Source organism: Ostrinia nubilalis, chromosome 5 (genome assembly GCF_963855985.1).
Source record: "Ostrinia nubilalis chromosome 5, ilOstNubi1.1, whole genome shotgun sequence".
In the NCBI taxonomy this organism is placed as follows: Eukaryota; Metazoa; Arthropoda; class Insecta; order Lepidoptera; family Crambidae; genus Ostrinia; species Ostrinia nubilalis.
The window spans coordinates 17,046,852-17,065,794 of record NC_087092.1 but is presented as its reverse complement, the minus strand read 5'-3'; the positions used below and the strand labels follow the sequence as shown (position 1 = coordinate 17,065,794).

Below are 18,943 nucleotides of genomic sequence, written 5' to 3'. Positions count from 1 at the left end.
CAAGGAGTTCGCCGACAAGTAACTGAATTTAGCGAAAATAGTAATAAAATTGCCACTACCTCATCAATATTCCACGCAACATTAACGAGCAAACGTTACAAAATGTTTAAGAAACCATAAAATCTGCTTACTTAACGATTTCGCAAGGGAATGCTGAGATGACTGGCAACATTCCTGACCTGGCCGCCTGGTTTCCTAGGTCCGTAGGGCCGCCTACAGTAACACTATGCTGCACTTTCATTTTCAATTTTAAATCTGTAAAATACTAATTATATGACTCTATTGAAGGTAAAGACTCAAAAACCCCCTTGAAACTTCCTATTTAGGACTCTGGGGGTGAGGGTGAGGATTATAGGGCAGACCTGGTTTTTCTTACTATCAGTCTCTGATTTAACTATTACGTACGATTCTTGATTTACGAGGTTTATTTAGAATCAGAAATGGTTATGCTCCTGCAGTCGAGACTAAATAAATATCCCGATGATGGTGATGATGATGATATTAGATTCCTTATCATTAGATTAGTTACCTTTTTATCTAGTCTAGATTAAAACTGTACTTAATTATTGGCACAACCCTATTTACTCACACAAATACATTTGCGCAAAGACCTAAATATTTCCTTTGATTACATTTACCTATTCCGTTCTGTGTGTGTTACCTTACTCAACTTTCTTCGTAAACTAATGTGCCTTTTTGCATTGCTAGGAGGATTGAATGATTGATCTCAGCTAAATAAGAAGCTATGGTATTTGTTTTGTTGCCAACACAACGATATTGGGTGTAATAGTCGTTATCGTTACAATAAAAATGTATATCAAAAGAAAGTGTCTAGCTTCAACACTAGGTATCTCAATTTGGCAGTGAGACATGCAAAAAATGACACCCTGTATCATTATAGCAACTTTCTCCCCACACCCAAATACAAATGGAATCATTCGGATTCTCCCATGACCTTACAAATAGCGGTCCGAACATTCTTCTGTCATTTTGGACATTTCCCTCTAAGGCTCAAACATTAGAGTCCTAAATAGGAAGTCGTGGCTCATTAACAATTCTGTGCGCAGACGCACCGGTGTATTATAATCGTTGACAAGTTTGGACGTGTCCACTTTGGAATTACTAGGAATCTCGAGAGTATGGTGTCGTTTTGTTCTCATCGGTATGAATGTCAAATGTAATAAAATGCTCAAAGTTTGCTTGGAAAGATGACCATTTAAAAAAAAATACTACTTAGCTAGACTCTGCTGTAATTACTTGAAAATTACTGTAAAATGTTCAGGGTTAGATAAGCAGTTTCAAACAAAAATACTTAAGACAAGACTAACTACCCAGTTGCCCTAGAATTTTTAAGGCTATTAAAAACTTGATAGAGCAGTTGTTAGACAAACGGATACTTCACGTTTCATAAATCAAAAGGATTTATACGACAGCGACAGCTATCAAAGCCTCATAACACTATTGGATAGACACAGTTTTCTCCATGGGAAATAAACGCTCGTGTGACGCGTGCCCGATTTGAAAATCGCTTTGTTTTGTATCAGAAACACTTTCTGTTGGTGTAAAATGAGACGAGGCTGGGGAAAGTACTGCAGATTTTCCCGATGGCACTTTTCTCGATAGATGCTAGTCATTTGATACTAGAAAATCGATTATCGCAAATATTTGTTTAATCAGAATCGACCTGAAGACATCGATACTAAATATGGTGTAATGTGATAGCAATGAAGCGTAGAACCGCAATATCTTTAAACATTGTGTAACGTTATCATTTGCACTTTGCTGTACTCGTATTTCAGCCATCCCTTTTGATACCTTGACCGTTGGACCCGACAAATGTTGACCACATGCACCTGACATTTCTCCAGTGTTATCGAGCGTGTACAGCATCTAATGTCGTGGTCTAATTGTGACAGAGTCAGTTCACACGGCTGTGCGGTGTTCCGAGAAACTTATCTTAATGCTCCCTTTAAAGTAATTGGTCAGTCCGCCATGTTACTGAGATTCTACTTAAGTTTTATGCCCCTGGAATAAATTAACTACACACAGGCTCCTGAACTAGAATTTTGTATGGTAGTCCATACAAAATTCTAGTTCAGGAGCCTGGAGAACTGAATGAATGAATAGTGAAAACCAATTCGCGAAGCTATTAAATATGATTAGAGGTTTTTAAATGTTTACTAAATAAAATAAACTTGTCAAAATGTAAGTCCGTTGATCTTTGTTTAATCTGTGCAAGCAAAGCTTGTTTTGAAAACATAAAGCGTAGAGATAAAAAACCGGTAATCCATTGACACTGTTGCACATAAGTTATTCATCGAAAAATAAAAAATACTCACCTCCAATAACTCGTAAAGAAACTCCACGTAACTCATATTGATTTAAAAAACAAAAAAGCACTGCACATGCCACGGCTCGATGGAAGAGTGGATGCAAAACTAAACCCACCTAATCTATGGTCAGCCACACCCGGGCCTCCTACGCGGGCCACCTGCCTTTCTATATATGGCTGCTAATCAGCTGGTTATTCATTAATAAATATTTCTTTACTTAATGTCAACGCACTGTGTCATGGCAATGAAAAAACGACACTCGTGTCTTTGTTGGAAAACGAATTCCTCAAAACAACGCTTTGTGGATGATGTAATTTTAGTTTCTTTTCATTGTCCACAACAGAAAATCGGTATAAAACCGTGTTGTTAATTTATCGCTGGTGTAACTGATACAAGTAACGCATTTCGCAAACATAAAATATTCGATGTGTTTGCTAACTGGCAGAAGCAAAAACGATCTTAAGAACATCACAATAAGTGTCAAGACACGACTTGCATTGTCACGACTATACAAGCGAGCAAATCATCGCGAAACCGGTCCCGACGCTTGCAAAATCTACATCACAAACATGCGTTTGAAAAGCTAGAGCCTCTCTCCTAACCACTAAAGAACCGTAGAATCGACCATGTAATGACCTGGCCGGAGAAATAAAAAAGTAAAATGTCATTACCGACATAGACAAATAGAAAATTAGACCACAGAATACAACGAGCGGGAGAAAAATGATAACACTTACCTAATCGAGTATACCATATGGACGGACCATTTGGAGATGTGCTCCAGCTAAATACGATAATAAATCATTGTACTAACACACGTCAGAAAGGCTTACGGATCGGTGGTGCCAGTTAATACACTCTAATGATAGGACCACTGTCTCTGGACCCAGCAATCAAATCAAATGCAAGCTCGATTTATATTTCGTGGCTCCTTTGCGCCTCGGGCGCGGATGTTAATAAAAAAGACGAGAAAAAGTAAAAAACAAAAACGGAGTCGCGTTCGCGTGCGTTGTCCGTGGGAACATTGAACAATAAACAGGGTATTAGGATGATTATTTTGGGTTGTCTTGTAGTTATTTGCGAAAAATTTGTTGATTGGTCAATGTCCGGCGGCTATGCAGAATGCGGGGACCGGATGGGGGGATACTTAGAAGCGAGGTTGGACACAGATGGACAAGTTAGAAACTTAGACCTGGTGATTCGCCAAAAATATGTTAAGTCAAGGCAGCTGACAGCAACAATGGTATCTAACGAGGTGTGCATAATTTGAGTTAATCTAACAGGTAGCCCTGCAGAAGTCAAGGGCGAAACACAATGGCGAAGCGAATGCGACAGCTTTTTACTCGCGCCTGCGCAAAAAATTACGGATGTGGACAATTATAAGTAAATCATAGTATGCCTGTTCTTTACAGCCTATATTAACTAAGTTGTGTCATGGTCAAGTTTTCTGCTATGATGACTTTTAGGTGTCACGGATCTTTCAACTGTCATTAAGTGTATGGGACATTGGAAGTTCCTAACCTGCGAACCTTGAGTTAAATCGATTCTGATGATAATTTCATTTCTTGTCATGTTGATAGTCATTCTAGTCATAATTGCTAGTCAAATCATTTCGCCATTGTTGAAAGACCCATACTCTTACAAAAGCTGCTAATTAGTATGCATTTTACGTCTGAAATAAGTAAATTGACAACGGAAACGTTAATTTCGCTGTCATTTAAAAATAAAAGCTCAATAAAAGCAAAAATGTATTCTTATCGTCCCAAGAATCGATACATGCGGTATTATGGAATCAGGATTCAAGGCAAGGACCAGTCGGTGCGCGTGCGCGTGACAAAACGATGAGTGGACTGCGCAGGAGTGTACCGACGTCACAATACTGTGCCATCTTAAGTGGTTGTAACAGTTGCCATTTTGCAACAAAAATGTAAAGCCTGATGTGCTGTTTACTGTACAAAATAGCCGGTTTATTTTGCTCCATATGCATATAGAGATAGAGCCTGTAAAATGCTCATAACATTCACTTGTTGTATTATTGATGAGTAATACGATTTGAAGAACATGTTTTAGAATGAGGTTTAGGTCATTATTATGCGTAATTTTTGTTTTACCTGAGTCACATTTACGAGCTCAAAATATATACTACAAAAACCCTCATCCATTCTTCTTATGTGTTCATTTACCTTGCGGTTTGGCTACAACCGTTGTCTATTAATAACCAGGCATAATTTGTATGTCTAAAGCCACCAATATGTTTCATTATAATAAAAATAACTTCTAAAATATTACCATATACATACTAATGTATGTAGTATGTACATATTAAATAGTCCCTTCAAAGATTCTACGAAATGTTCCAAAGCTCCTATTCATTCAAGATTCAATATGCGTCGAACATAAAAGAAGATTACAGGCTTTGCAACTAAACACAGCTTAACCTAACCACACACCGGAATGCTACGAACAGACTTATTCGCCATTCGCCGTGTCAACCTGACCGTGAAATTGTGTTACCGAAATTGCCTCCACAATCATACGGTAATCGCTCTCTTGACCTCTCAAAACCTACCAATTTCAAAAGTCTTCTCATCTCATACCATTTAATTCCGCGACTGTGTCTTTAATTTGTCTCTTTAAGCAAAGAATTCGTTTGTTACTCGCGTTACGGTTCAAGAAATTCTCTCACGGCTAAAAAACTATATGTACGCACTGTCAACATCTTTATTCACTCTCAGATAAACCCATTTTGAGTCTTAATATCAAGTACTAAATAACAAAATGCCATCGAAACGCCCGAAGGACAGCGGAAACCAAGTCTGTTCGAATTATTCGGATCGCGATCCAAGTAAAAGATGGCGACGCATCCGGTCAATTGAGTGTCGATAATACTAATCCATAGACTCGGATATTCAATTAAGAGCTAATTTTGAAAACAGGAAAAGAGCAATGGATGTAGATTAAATTACTGAATGTTAACATGTAACCAATTGAAATTGTTAATAATTAAAATTACAATAATAATAATTTCAACTTGATTACCGTAGCAAAATTTTTAAAACATTTACTCGATCAAATTGAAAAGATGATAAAAGCACTTGCCTTTTTTGTTCAATAAAAGAATAAGTAAAACAAAAGAGTAGAAAGGCTTTCTAAAAACCACGAGGTACCTAAAACAACAAAGTAATTAGAATAATTACAATAAGTCATGACTAAGGGCCCATTCTAATTCAGTTGAAACGTATTCATAAAGCACGACTCATGGCACCGAAATGTGGGCTCGTCTACCATCTGATAACAAATTAACTGTATTAAAGCTTCCGTGTTGAAATGTAATAATCATGAGAGATTTTCTGATAATAACACAGGCCTTTAATTTAGTTTTATTATGGCTCCGAATCGTAGGAAATGTAGGCTACGAATTGTTTTGTGTAAACACAGAAAGTGTTCAAAATAAGACAGCTATGGATTGAAATCCCGTTAGACTGAAATTATAGTGTGATGAGCATGAGCATGTCTGTAATTAGATTAGATTAAATAAAAAGAAAAACTTGTGTCATTGTCATGTTTGTGATGAGAAAATAAATACTATTTATTATTATTATTTATTATTAATTGTTAAGTGTAAGCAATTAACGTTAACTATAAATTTAAAGAACGCAATGAAAACTAGAAACTACAATTAACTAAAGGTCAACAGGAACCAAACAATACGTTACATCGCCGAAGACGTCTTCATCATAGCATTTAATGACTGATCGATGTAACTGGTAATAATCGTCTTGATATATGAGAATATGTCTCGTTAACAAAATCTTTCGTCTCAAAATTAGCTTCCATATCTTTTAGATTAACGAGAACCGCTTTCAAAGCTAAATTAACAATAGTTCTTTGAACACCGATTGTTAAAGATACACCAATTACCGTACGTTATACAATAATTAAATCAAATGCATCATTACCATCGATTATAGATACGTGATCATTCTAATAGCTGGGAGGCACAAAATGATACGTTGTCCGAAATCGAATTTAATTACGGTTCCGACTGATGGATGCATCAAAATGATCCGTACCCCTTCACGTTTTAAATTTAAACTGCATTTATTGCTCGTAATAGTAGTGGTACGAAAAGGTCTCTGGAAATTTATATCTTTAAGTTAGATCTCGAAAACATTGTAAATCAAATTGCTGTTAATATTGAGAAATCGATCTGAATAAGTTAAACCGATAGTTAGTTTGTACAATTTACTCAAATTAGTAACAAGTTCTGGCAATTTGTGCTCCTTTACTACCTGGACTTAATTATTAGGCCCTTTTTGAAGTACCCAATGTAGACTTAAATTAGTATCTTTACTATTACTTTACTTTTCGTTTAATAACATAGAGGAAAATAATAATATACTTTATTTACAAAAGGCTAACGATATGAAAGGTTAGAACAGTGAAAAAACAGTATCTTTTTAGTCGACTATAGCCAATTGCAAAACAAATTAAAATTCAAAATTGGAAACAGGGGCATCTAAACAAACTCCTCTAACCAACGAAGGGTGCCAGACCGCTTTAATTGAAACCGAAAGTGTATGAAATTAGTAAATTGGAAATAACATTATCTGAACAGGGGAATACAGATAGGGATATAGAGGCTCCCATCGGACATGTTCCAATAAACATGGGGACTGCAGATGGAAAACAGACGTTACCAAAGGGAGATGCTCTTTGTTTAGAAGTTTTATAAACAAGTTTGAAGTAGTTCCTTTGAGATACTTAAAGTACAAAGGGCTCTTTGTAGATAAGCAGAAAGAACGCAGACACTTGAAAAATGCCAAACTGTAAGACAATTTTAATTTGAAATAAAAACTGTGCATTGCCACATGTCGTTTTTAACCAATGACAGGTCTCTGGCAACCGTATGGCAAAACGGAAGTCATTATAATTGTAAGTAATTTTAATTGATTGTACATTGGAGAAAATAACATTTAACGGCAGCGCTTTCTAAATATTTAACTTCTTTGTAAAATAAACCGATATTATTCTGAAAATTGATCCTATTGTGGATTCCACAAATTCAACCAGACAATTTCGTCAGCTGTTGATTCTTTTGTTACATTTTAAGAAATTGCCCAGTCCAGTAACCATTGTGATCAAATTTGAAATCCCGACAATGTTAAATTCACAACTTGAGTTAAAATCAGCTGATCTCAAACGTCCCGGGGCTCAGGTAGCGTTTTTTCACCAACAGCTGTTCCGAATTCCGATACACCCAAACTCAATGCATTTAATGCGGCCTTGCTCACATCTGCAGCGGCAGGTGCGGACTTTCGAGGCGTCTAGTCGTTAAAATCCTGGAGTGTGTCTGTACGTGCCTGAGGATCACGTAAAAAAGGTAGCGGAAACTATGTGTTACCAACCTTGACGCTAGATTTTGAGGGTACGGTTAAAAAACAACATCCCTATGAAATCACTCACGAGTCCGTTGTTGAGGGAAATTTATGAAAACACTCGATTTATTTGCATACTTTGGTGACCCAAAAACGACGTTATCCAAAAAGGTAATTGATTATTTAAGCACCCACGAGTGCAATTTGTTGGAGTAGTGTTATGTCATTAAGTTTTTGCAAAGTTGATACAGTTTCTTATAAGATAATTGTGTCATCATGATGCAAGTGAAGTTACGGTATCGGGAAAGGCTTCCGTAATGCACCGTTAATGCCCAGATAGCCTTGATATAAATGTGTTTAATATAAAAAATAAGAAGCCAACCGCATTTCACTCTATGTTATTTATCTTGAGACTAGTGTAACACCAGAAATAGCTACTTCTTTGCCTAACTTTTTGTCATAAAAAAGGGTGACTGGAAAGCGTAAACATGCTCTACTAATAGCTAATGTTAAATTTCAATTAGGGTGAAGCCAAACAACTTATTCTAACTTAAGAAATATTATAAGGACACGTTTACTTTGGATATTTAAGGCAACTGTACAAATTACTAACTTGAATTTACTAAGCAAGTAATATAATTATAATAAAGAATCCAATGATATGAAATAGCAATTAACTCTGCAACGGCGATAGCACTTTGACATTTGAACCTAGAGGTCAGACCTAAAAGGCTTAGAGTTACAAGTCAAAGTGTAGAATGCAGGATTGCAGAATGTAGAGTTACCAATATCCTTGCAAAATTTTCTTAGTTAATTATTTTTCAATATTCAGACCTTCTTCAAATTAAATAAACATCTGTGGAAATATTAGTCCACCATGCATTTTTATCAAAAAGAAAATTATTTTAATAGAATTTACATTTATGGTACCTCATTTACAATCATCCTATGTAGGGACGGTTGCTTATTCTAAACCACCTGGCTGAATCGAGGCTGCCATATTTTAAACTTTATGAAATAAGGTTTCTAAATGATAAAATGAGTAGCTATTGTGGAAAAACTTGGGAGAGACCTTTGTCCAGCAGTGGACGTCATTTGGCTGAAACGAACGAGTAGCTATACAATCGAAATTATCTGGCACATACCGAACACTCAGTATAATTTATTTCGCAAGTTCAAACTTCATAAAAAGGATTACTTAACATAACAATCATCGTATTATCATTGTAATCTTATCAAAAAACAAATTTCTCACCCGGAAACGGCTTTATCGGATGTTTTTGCATCCTATATAGCGTCCTTCAGATATCGAGCGTTGTCTGACACCAGTATCGCGTGTCATATCCGCTGGATGACATCCGATATTGCCACTTCTGATTGGGTTCCATGAATGGGAGAGATGAGGGTACCCTTTATGGATATGTGAGCATCTTTGTTGGGATCAGCTGATAATTTCTGTTTGCTTTTAAAGTGTTTTTACACTTTTTATGCTGGCCTTAAATAATCCTAATAACTTCAACTGATTTTAATGGGCATGATCATGAATGAATCAGGGAAATTGGTCAAGCATTTCTTTACTTTATCTGCTCTAATATCTTTTCCTCTTCAAAGGAAAAAGTGAAGGCATTTACTTAGCAGAAGTACTCTAGATTGCATCACACTTAAGATCAGTGTGATTACTGGCATTCGACCTGCATTTTGCTGTATAAAATAAATACCGCACTCTACTTAACATAACATTATTTAAGTCTACAGACAAGCTAATCCCTTCGGGGCCATTTCATCGAAGACCTATTTATGCTGATGACACGTTAAGGTCATGTTTTTGCTGAATCAAGTATTCCGTTGCTTGGCTGTCGTTTAGCCACTCAGCGGATTACGCTGACGTCAGATATGACAATATTATATCACACTTAGCACTTACATTCTTTCGATATTTTCTTTCATTCTATTCTAAAAGTATCAATTCGTTTTGGTCTCGTTTAAATTTTATTAAAAAATCTAATAAAAAGTGGTCATGAATTAAAAATTCTATCCTAACCTAACTTAAACCCATCTATTACCCTTAAAAACTTAGATAAGAAAATAACTCTGTCCCTAATAAAACAAGGTTAGCTCGTGTAAATGCAAATAAGGCCATCAAACAATAATAACCTAATATAAATATACCCAATCGACCCCATCTCCATAAGATAAAAAAAACTGACTACCGGCAAAAAGCTCTCAACGTCTGCTACACACATTCACGACACGCCCACTACCCTACAAACATAATGTCAAACGACCTTTTTCAAATCACTATTATTTGGGCCTTTTATGAGGAACCCTAGCGCGAGTTCCGTAGCACAACCAGCTGACGGTAAAAAAAACACCCTCCTTTATCTATGGAGTATTCAATTTAGACAAAAGTGGCTATGGCATATTTCAATTTGTACCAGTACTTCATCCCCCTTATTACAAAAAGTTGAACTCTAGGTTAAATTGCCATTAGTATGAAAATGTAATTTTAAACCAGTGTTCATCTCGCGTTTAACTTTTTGTAATTACATAATTAGGAACCGTTACTTTAAGTATTATTTAAAATGAGACAGTTTTATTTGAAAGCTTTTTGTATCTGATTGCGTCAGTATAAATTGATTGTTTTAAAATTACACAGATAACGTGCAATAAAAATCAGCTGCCGATCTATTTCGACGACATCAAAAAGATCGCTCAATCCTTTTTCGAACGCATAAAACCGACTTTTTGATCGTAGATTATTTGTTCAGTTTCCGCGTTTGATCCTACTATAAAATACCTACATAAACAGTCGTACGCATGAATATTCCATTTTCAAATGAACATAACTTTTTTCAACACATGTGCACGGTTCGTTTCCCATCACTGCCTTGCACATGGCACCAAGGAATTTGACACGCAGATGTTTGTTCCGCGGCGACTATAAAATACCTAATAAAAATGGCCGCGGGCACTTTCCAAGGGATAGCATTTGTTGCATGGATAATTGCTAATAAGCTGAGTGCTTTATAATTTGTGCTTTGTTGAAGGAATTGTATGGCTTTGGATTCTTTGTTTTGGAAGACAGTTGCTAACAAAGTAGCAACGTAGTAACTTAAATTAATAGTAATTTAATATCAGTTGTTAAAGACAGTGGAAAGCATGTTTTTTGAATCATCACAGTGGTCTGTCAGTGTTACAAGATGGTTACTTTTGTGAGTCATACAGAAGAAATTTTGCCGATTAAAATGTGGGAGCAAAAACGAGAAAGCTAAACTGCGACAACCATTAGCCGGTTTCGACTCACGACTCTAATGAAATTGTCGAGACGTTCGGAAAGTTTAAATAAAAAAATAGATTTACAATCAATATAATTTTTATGTCAGCGTAAAAGTGGTAACAGTGTAATAAGCAAACATTGTACGATGTGCTCTTGCATATTTGAACGCCTGAAGCTAATAACTGCGTCGACAATGTACGAGTAAATGTATGCCACGGCAATCAAACGCAGCCTGCATTCCTTCGCCCAATCGTTGCAGACGTTGCAGAGAATTCGCATCAAGCCTTATTTACTGGCAATAAACGACACGGAACGTCAAACGACTTTTTTAAATTTAAAATCCGTCAAAAAAACGCCGAAGCTCGCAATAAATCCAAGATGGCGTATAATATTGACGACTCTCTTTTACGATTACGAATGAAAATTTTATTTTGTTACTGAGACGAGAACTTAATTTACAGCCAGTGAGGTCATGTGGCTCTGACATTTTTAACGCGATCTGAACGTACAAAAGAATAAATATTGTTGCGGAATATGCGAAATGAAGACGGCCTTTTTTTCTTTTAGCTTGTCTTCATTGGAACAAGAAAATCGAAAATAACGGGTCAATGACTTAGAAACCCAGTGTTATATTAATTAGTGCAATCTTTGCAAGTCATTAAGGATCTCAAAGTATAATATTTGCATATCTATTACGGGTACAATCTACATATTTATGTGGTTAAATGATTCAATTTTCCGCTTATTAGGAAAGATGTAAGAGATTAACTGCTGTAATTACAATTTAGAACGTGATCTTTGAGGCGTCCTCTAAATAAGGTTGTTGTGTCGTAAGTAGTTTAGTAAGGCAGTGTTATTGTTAAGGATGAATGCAATGAAACCTAAAATGTCTAACAGTGTTCAGTATTTAGAAAGGCGACTTAAAAGGTGAAAGTCATGTGCTTTCATACTTTGCAAAAACTGGCATCTCGCGGCCTTGCCAAGGTGAGTGCAGGGGACATAACGGTATGTCTGCGCCCGCGCACGAACCTCCGCAACAGCCAACAACAACGCGGTCGATCGACCAACACCGCATCCATTGATCGTTTACTTCGAAGAAAACGAAAACACCCCGACTCAAAACCAGCTATCTACAACGTCCATAAAGATACCACAAACGCAAACCGCTTTGGATACCGGACTCGTTTTCGATTCATTTCCTTTCAGTAACGTTGAACTTAATGATTCGCTAATATAGAGGGCCATAAAGTATGTTCACATTTTAAGCACGCACTCTGGCGCAGTTATAACTGTTGCAAACCTTTTTAAGTTACTCGACGGGTACTTGAACTGTTTTGTAAACAATGGTGGACCAATTCTTATATTGTAACGAGGCAATTGTTTGTTTACAGTAATAAGCTTAATGAAGATGGCATTTCATACTGAATTACATAATGTTTAGACGCCGTAACGTTATCATCGTAGTGTGAAAAGTAGGGTAAAGATGTGCATTCCTATTTGCAATATGACAACAATAATGTTTTTGTGAAATATTGTCGCAATAGTATTTTTCTTCAAAAAAATATGTAGAGTTCTTAATTGGTACTAAAGAAAATCATTTATGTAATGAATTGACTTAAAAATCAAGTACAATTTCATTGAAATATTTACGATGAGTGTCACAAAAAATTCTCCGTACGAAACACAAACCATAACATGATGTTCTCACACGAAAACCGTCTCACAAAATACCTCAATTACGTATTCCGTGCCGGTGCGCTTTAGCATGCGAAAAGCGTCGCATTTTCCCACTAAACTTAAACTGGGGTGACTCACTATTTGGCTGATCTCCGTGATGGGGATGGGGGAAATAGTTTTCTCGGATCCCTGGGGGAGCGACGAGGCGCTCGGCGTGGGAGACACCCCGGGGGAGGTTTGGCCATTGACCCCGTCTTTGGAGGTCCTGTTGGGCGACAGCCTGGCCGGGAAGCTGAGGGTCTTGGTCCACTGTGAGAGGCTCCGCACCATTTTGTAGATCACTCACTCACAACGCGTGCGCTCGCGACGGCGGCTCGCGGACTAGTGCCGCGGCCGGCGCGTTGCGACTTGCTGGTGGGGTGCGTAGGGCTGCCGCTTGTGGGAATCGGAACTTGTTTTTTTGGGGCGCGATTAGATTTCGGATCGGGATAAGATGATAATGGTCACCGATTGATGTGCGCGTAACCGTTTTATTGGATTTGTCAAATGTTGAGCAGTTTTTTCTCAGTTGAAGTTAAAAATATAACGAGCTGTCAAACAATCCAATTATTTTTTTTAAATTAATCTCCTTTCAAAAATACAACATAATGACATCTTACAAGTATTATTTTATAATGATCGTATTATTAAATATTATCGTGTTGGTGAAGAGTTTACGCGGATTCCTTGTGAAGATAATAAATAAACAGTATGTAATTGTGCAATTAAGGGGCAATTATCCAGAAGTGGACGGCATTTGGTTGAAACGAATGAATTGTGTCACTAAAGAAATCAACGTTATTTCGCAAGCTTTATCAAGAAATTGTCTCGTCTCTACCATTTCCCCAGCCCTGAGCTTAAATAAAGGTCCGCTGGGGTCGTGTGCTTACCGCGAGGCCGGTGACGCTATGTTATATGTTATATAATGAACGCTCGATCAGGATAAAAAGCCTTAATCGACTTAAAGTTCATTCTTTAGCTTTGAACTTTCATGACTCTACAATCTACTATATAAATATAAGTCGGGTTTTCCTTCCTGACGCTATAACTCCAGAACGCACGAACCGATTTCCACGGTTTTGCATTCATTGGAAAGGTCTCGGGCTCCGTGAGGTTTATAGCAAAGAAAATTCAGGAAAATTTAACAAACGAAATTCCACGCGGGCGAAGCCGCGGGCGAAGCCGCGGGCGGAAAGCTAGTAGTCTATGTAACTGGAATTGCAACCTGCAATGAGAAATTATGTTTTTATTCTTGGATCTAAACTTTCTCTAAAAGCTCTATCTTACAGCAGCGTGTGCAGTTTATTGTGGCAAATAGATATTTATAGAGTTTGCCTTAATTAAGGCTTAATTGTTAGTGAGACCATAGTGGTTATAAAACTCCAATAACAATTACAGACTATTACGCGAATAAATCTGAAGATTACAGTATTTAAAATGACCTCATTAAAACATAAAGTAGTGTAAGCTTTTATAAGGGTTTTTCATCAAATAATAATGATTTATTTTGTTTTGTTAAAGAGATCCAAAATATTTTCCTTTTATATTTTAAGTGCGAGCTTTGATTCGTCTCTACATAAAAAATATTCCCAGTTCCAAGAGAATAGTAAAAAGCTTTCCATTAGTTCCCTTCAGCTCTACCCTTTGTAAATACAATTCTTTATACAATGAATAAATCTGTTTCCATTACTCAGTGAAATTCGCGTTTTAATATACTTCTTCTGTCTTTCAAGAACGTTTTTACAGAACTTTGTTAAGTAGTGTGCGGTTACTAAGGGTCGTGGTCAGTGTGCGGAACGTTACATGTGCAATACTTGACCATCTCTACATTTTTTATGATAAGTTATTGCCTTCATCAGAGAGTTTATTTATTTCATCGTTGTAAACATCCAGATTTTTTATATGTTTGGAATCAAAATAGGTAATTGAGTACGCGAACTTATAATGAATACATGATCGATCATCTCTATATTTTTATGGTCCTTCTGCATTTCTCTCATATTAAAATCAGAGTAATAAGTATTATACGTTCAAGTTCATCCTTGTACAAAATACTTCAGAACTAACATCTTTATTTAGTGTTAAATACTGTCAGTAAAATTCATTTTAAATCTCTCTGTGTTTTAGCACTGCTTCGTAAGATAGATACATATCTCTATCTAAATGCTCACATATTGCCTACTTTGCAATAAAACTTAAGTCTGTCTCTACCCAGACAGTAAGTAATAAAAAAGTGCATTTTAAAAACTTACTGTAAAAAAGCCCAGAAAACACAATAAGCAGAAATGACCCATAAAAGCATTTATAAGGGAACTTTAGAAATAATCCACATCCTAAGGGGCTTGAGTTGAGAACTTGAGATTAGCAGCACGTCTCGCACGCGAAGGGAGCACGTGACCCGGGTGACACCCCTGGCCTACGCAATTGAATTAAGGAGGTCTCCTGCGGAATTTTTTTAGTTTTTAGCTATACATTTTGTAGCGGGGTTCCGTACAGCCATTTTTGAAAATTGTTTTTTGTTTAAAGTAATCACTTAGCCAGGTTTTCTTCGATTAGGGTTGAAAATAGGTAAGTGTTGTTAATACTTACAGTACATAGTTTTAAGTCTGGAATTTAGAAGATTTTTTACCTGAAACATAAAGAAAAATAATTTTAGGTGTCTACTAGTCTTGAAATAACATAAAAATACAGGAACAGAAATGTTCTTGTAAGCTGAAGTATTAAAAATTTTTTAGCTTTCATATTTCAGTACCAAGACTGAGTTTCACCACCTAACTTTAACGGTAACTATGACGATAACCAGTTCTTTTTGTATCAAATTTGAAAGATTTTTGACGTTTGTTAAAGTTACAGTAAGACGGTGTAACCCAGCCTAAGTATTTCGCTCAAAAACCAAATCACTGAATGAAACTTTTCTTCAAGGATCCCCAAACTCTATCCTTAACCATTTCCATTTCTCCTCTATCTCCGACCTAATATTACGTAGTCGTATCAGTGACTTTAAAAATTACTAAACTAAACTTTTCTTCAAGGATCCCCAAACTCTATCATTAACCATTTCCACAAGGAACCCTAAAGCTCGCAACAATGGCCGCGCAGGAGACTTCCTCGCCACGTGCGCGCGCAGCTGCCGCCCGCAGCGCAGGCGCAGATTGTTGCGTTTTAACGTTATGTACATGTTGTGTACTTTGCAGGAAAGTAACAGGAAGCTTATGTAAAGTATATAGGTATACTTTGAAGTGTATTTGGTTGAGAGGATAAGTTTTGCAAAGTACCTACTTATTTCAGTTTTCAAAACTCAATCTCATTATAATTTAAAACCATAAAAGCTTAGATTAGAAACTAGCATAGTAAGATGTATAGAAAACATAGTTTTTACTTTACACGAAGTTGCTTGAAAATACCTTTGACTGACTTTATTATAGAGCAAACCTATTATGGTTTTAATGTTGTAAAGAAATGTTGTAGATTGGTTCATTATTTTTAGACGAAACGCTTGTTTTTCTGCACTTCCAAAAAACAAGCGCAAGTCAATGTAAGTTTTAAAGTATTTCTGCAATAAGTAAATATGTTTGTCAAAACGTACAACTAAGAGTCATCATAAGTACGTAGTTCTAGTTGATGACTAACTTGAACCAAACACAATAACAACAAAACTTATAGGTACTTTCCCTAATCGGAGTTCGGAAAAATGTCGCTACCTGCACATTCTGTTTTACCGATTTACAATACAAAGGTTTAAAAAGTTGTTTGGCAACAAAACAACCGGTTCTTAAACAGATAACACTGCATAATTGAACAAAACGCAAACAAAGCTGATCTTTACAGTTGTGCTAACTGAAGTACTTATACACATTTAACTTCAAGCAACAAGTATTCGAAACAGTGACCAACTATTTTATTTGGGTGGGTAGTTAGTTGACACCATTACCCAAAAACACTTCAATTTAGTCCTGAAAACTGAATTACCTAGTTGTAAAATTTTCTGTAAAATCAGATTTATTGCATCTTTGTATGTGAAGTTGAGTTAGCGAACTAGTGACGTCACAGGTCAATCTATAACTATACTATACAAAATCTATTGGAGCATTGTGTTTTGAAAGCTCAAATCAAATCAATTTACACCAATTGACTAGTAGTATAAAAATATTGTAAAAGTTACTTTTTTTTTTTCAATTACCACGCCAGTTACCTAGCCCCAATCTTATCCATACCATATGAGGTTGATTATGAAATTCAATTCGATGCGATTGAACTAATTTAATTTAAATGTAAAACTTTACATAAGTTAACAATTACATGACTTACGTCACAGTGATCACGGTACAAGTCCATTCATAACTTTGACGTCATAAAAATATGTATTTCTTCACATTTTATGCCTATTTATCCAACCCATCCAACAAGGGGGACGCACCCTAAGACTCTTCAAGTTCTAACCCGTCGACACAAAGGGGGTCATTAATACCCCCAGCAGAGACCCTTGCTTTGTGCTTTGTAGAGCTGAGAGGAAAGGTTTGCAGTTTTTTTCTCCCCAGTAAAAGTAATTTACACAACCGACAAGACAACTACTAGATGGAAAAAAAACTAAGACGTATGACGTGTTTTAAATGTAGCATAATATGCAAACAAATATTATTTGTTTTGGCGAAAATATGTTATTTTTTAATAACCAATTATGGTGAGTCTAGAGTCTAAATAAAGAGCATTTGCCCGTATTCTTAAAACCTCTACATTGCACTGTTTTAGTAAGTAAATGGTTTCTTTTTTTCAACGGCAGGTAGTAGATATTTAAAACTGAAGACACAAAACGATTTATTAATTTAAACTTATGCACATACATACAATACACTGTGGCGGACTTCATAATTTAATTAAAACTTTCAATTTAAAAAACCTGTCAAGTTGTTATAACTCGTTTATATACTGGTTAGCAAATCCTTTTTACTATTAAAGTTTTTTACTTAACTGTTTTTACTCAGTTCTGGTATGTAGCATTTTTCTCAACCCTATCCTACTTTTGAGATGTATTCTCCACACCGCGAGGGGTGGCCAAAGGGAGAGTAATTAAATATTTTTTATTCATGAGCTCGAAAGGCGCACCTTTTTCACGCGGGGTCTAATCGACACCGAAACCCGGGCGTGCGTAGAATGCAAATTAACCCTAAAATATGTATTTTGACTTGCAACTTTTATTTATTCTGCGTGCATCATTAAAAACCAGTTGCCAATACAATTAATGAAAATGCGCGTTTTTTAATTAAATACCATACAAGGATAGAGAATCGTTTATCAATATAATTTTATGAACAAAGACTCGATAAGATATGGAATTAGCTAATGAGGGTTTCGAAATTCAAAGGAAAGTTAAGTACCTAAGTACTTACACTGTAGAACTTAATTACATATTAAGTGCTTTTTTTCATATAACAAATAAATAATCCTACTTGTTTACACTAATTTACGTGACTGAATCAGTTTAACATTTTCCTCGTTTGATATAGGATTTGTCATCTTTCTAATTATGTAAGCAAATAAAATGCTCAAATTTATAACTTTCCTAAGCATTTTATGCGCATAACATGACGTTTTTACGAAAAAGCTTGGTTATAAGCCTGAAGATTATCTTTTAGAAGATTATATTATTTTTATAAGAAATGTCTTTTAGAGAAATAAATGTCTTAAACCATAATTAAGATTATCGGGTTGTAAAATTAATTACCCAAATTGTGTCAGTTTAGTGTAGGTACTACAACACTTATTTTTTTTGAACTTTTACAGAATTACTCTTGGTGTTCCCTAAAAAAATAACCGAACCATTTTTCACTCTTAAATCTTGCACGACATTGTCACCCTCTAAAAATGCACAGTTATTATTTAAACCACCTCTAAATACCCCATGAAAATTAGTCTCGCGACAGCCGTCAATCGGAGCGCACGTCTATTTCGGTGCCCGTAAATTATATTCTTACAGCATAAAATACCGCGGCTTTTGTTATGGGGTAATTACTCACTTGGTTCTTGTCGAACTATTTATAAGTTGTAAGGACATGCGACAAATTGAGGCGACGATTTTGGACGCCGTTTGAACTGGGAAGACGCTGGTTACGTGGACTAATGATATTGAAACAATTTAAATTTAAATGTTATATTTTAACGAATTTAAACCGTAATAATATAAAGTAAGGGCACAGATACCCAGCCTAACAATGATATTATAATATTACTATTCCCTTTTA

At 36.0% G+C, this 18,943-nt stretch overlaps 1 protein-coding gene across 3 annotated transcripts in view; it reads right to left on the bottom strand.

The window, feature by feature from the left end:
* The window catches only part of LOC135072063 (TNF receptor-associated factor 4), a 95,832-nt gene that overhangs the window by 27,551 nt on the left and 49,338 nt on the right, over positions 1–18,943 (bottom strand). Inside the window, exon 1 of one of the 3 annotated variants that reach the window (XM_063966005.1) lies at positions 12,804–13,044. The exons of 1 other annotated variant lie outside the window; for it this stretch is intronic. In XM_063966005.1, coding sequence (XP_063822075.1) covers positions 12,804–12,995 — 192 coding nt within the window. In that variant the 5' untranslated portion in view covers positions 12,996–13,044. Of the gene's footprint in view, positions 1–2,339; positions 2,419–12,803; positions 13,045–18,943 lie in introns of those variants that run through there. One more of the 3 variants, XM_063966007.1, reaches the window with a different exon arrangement.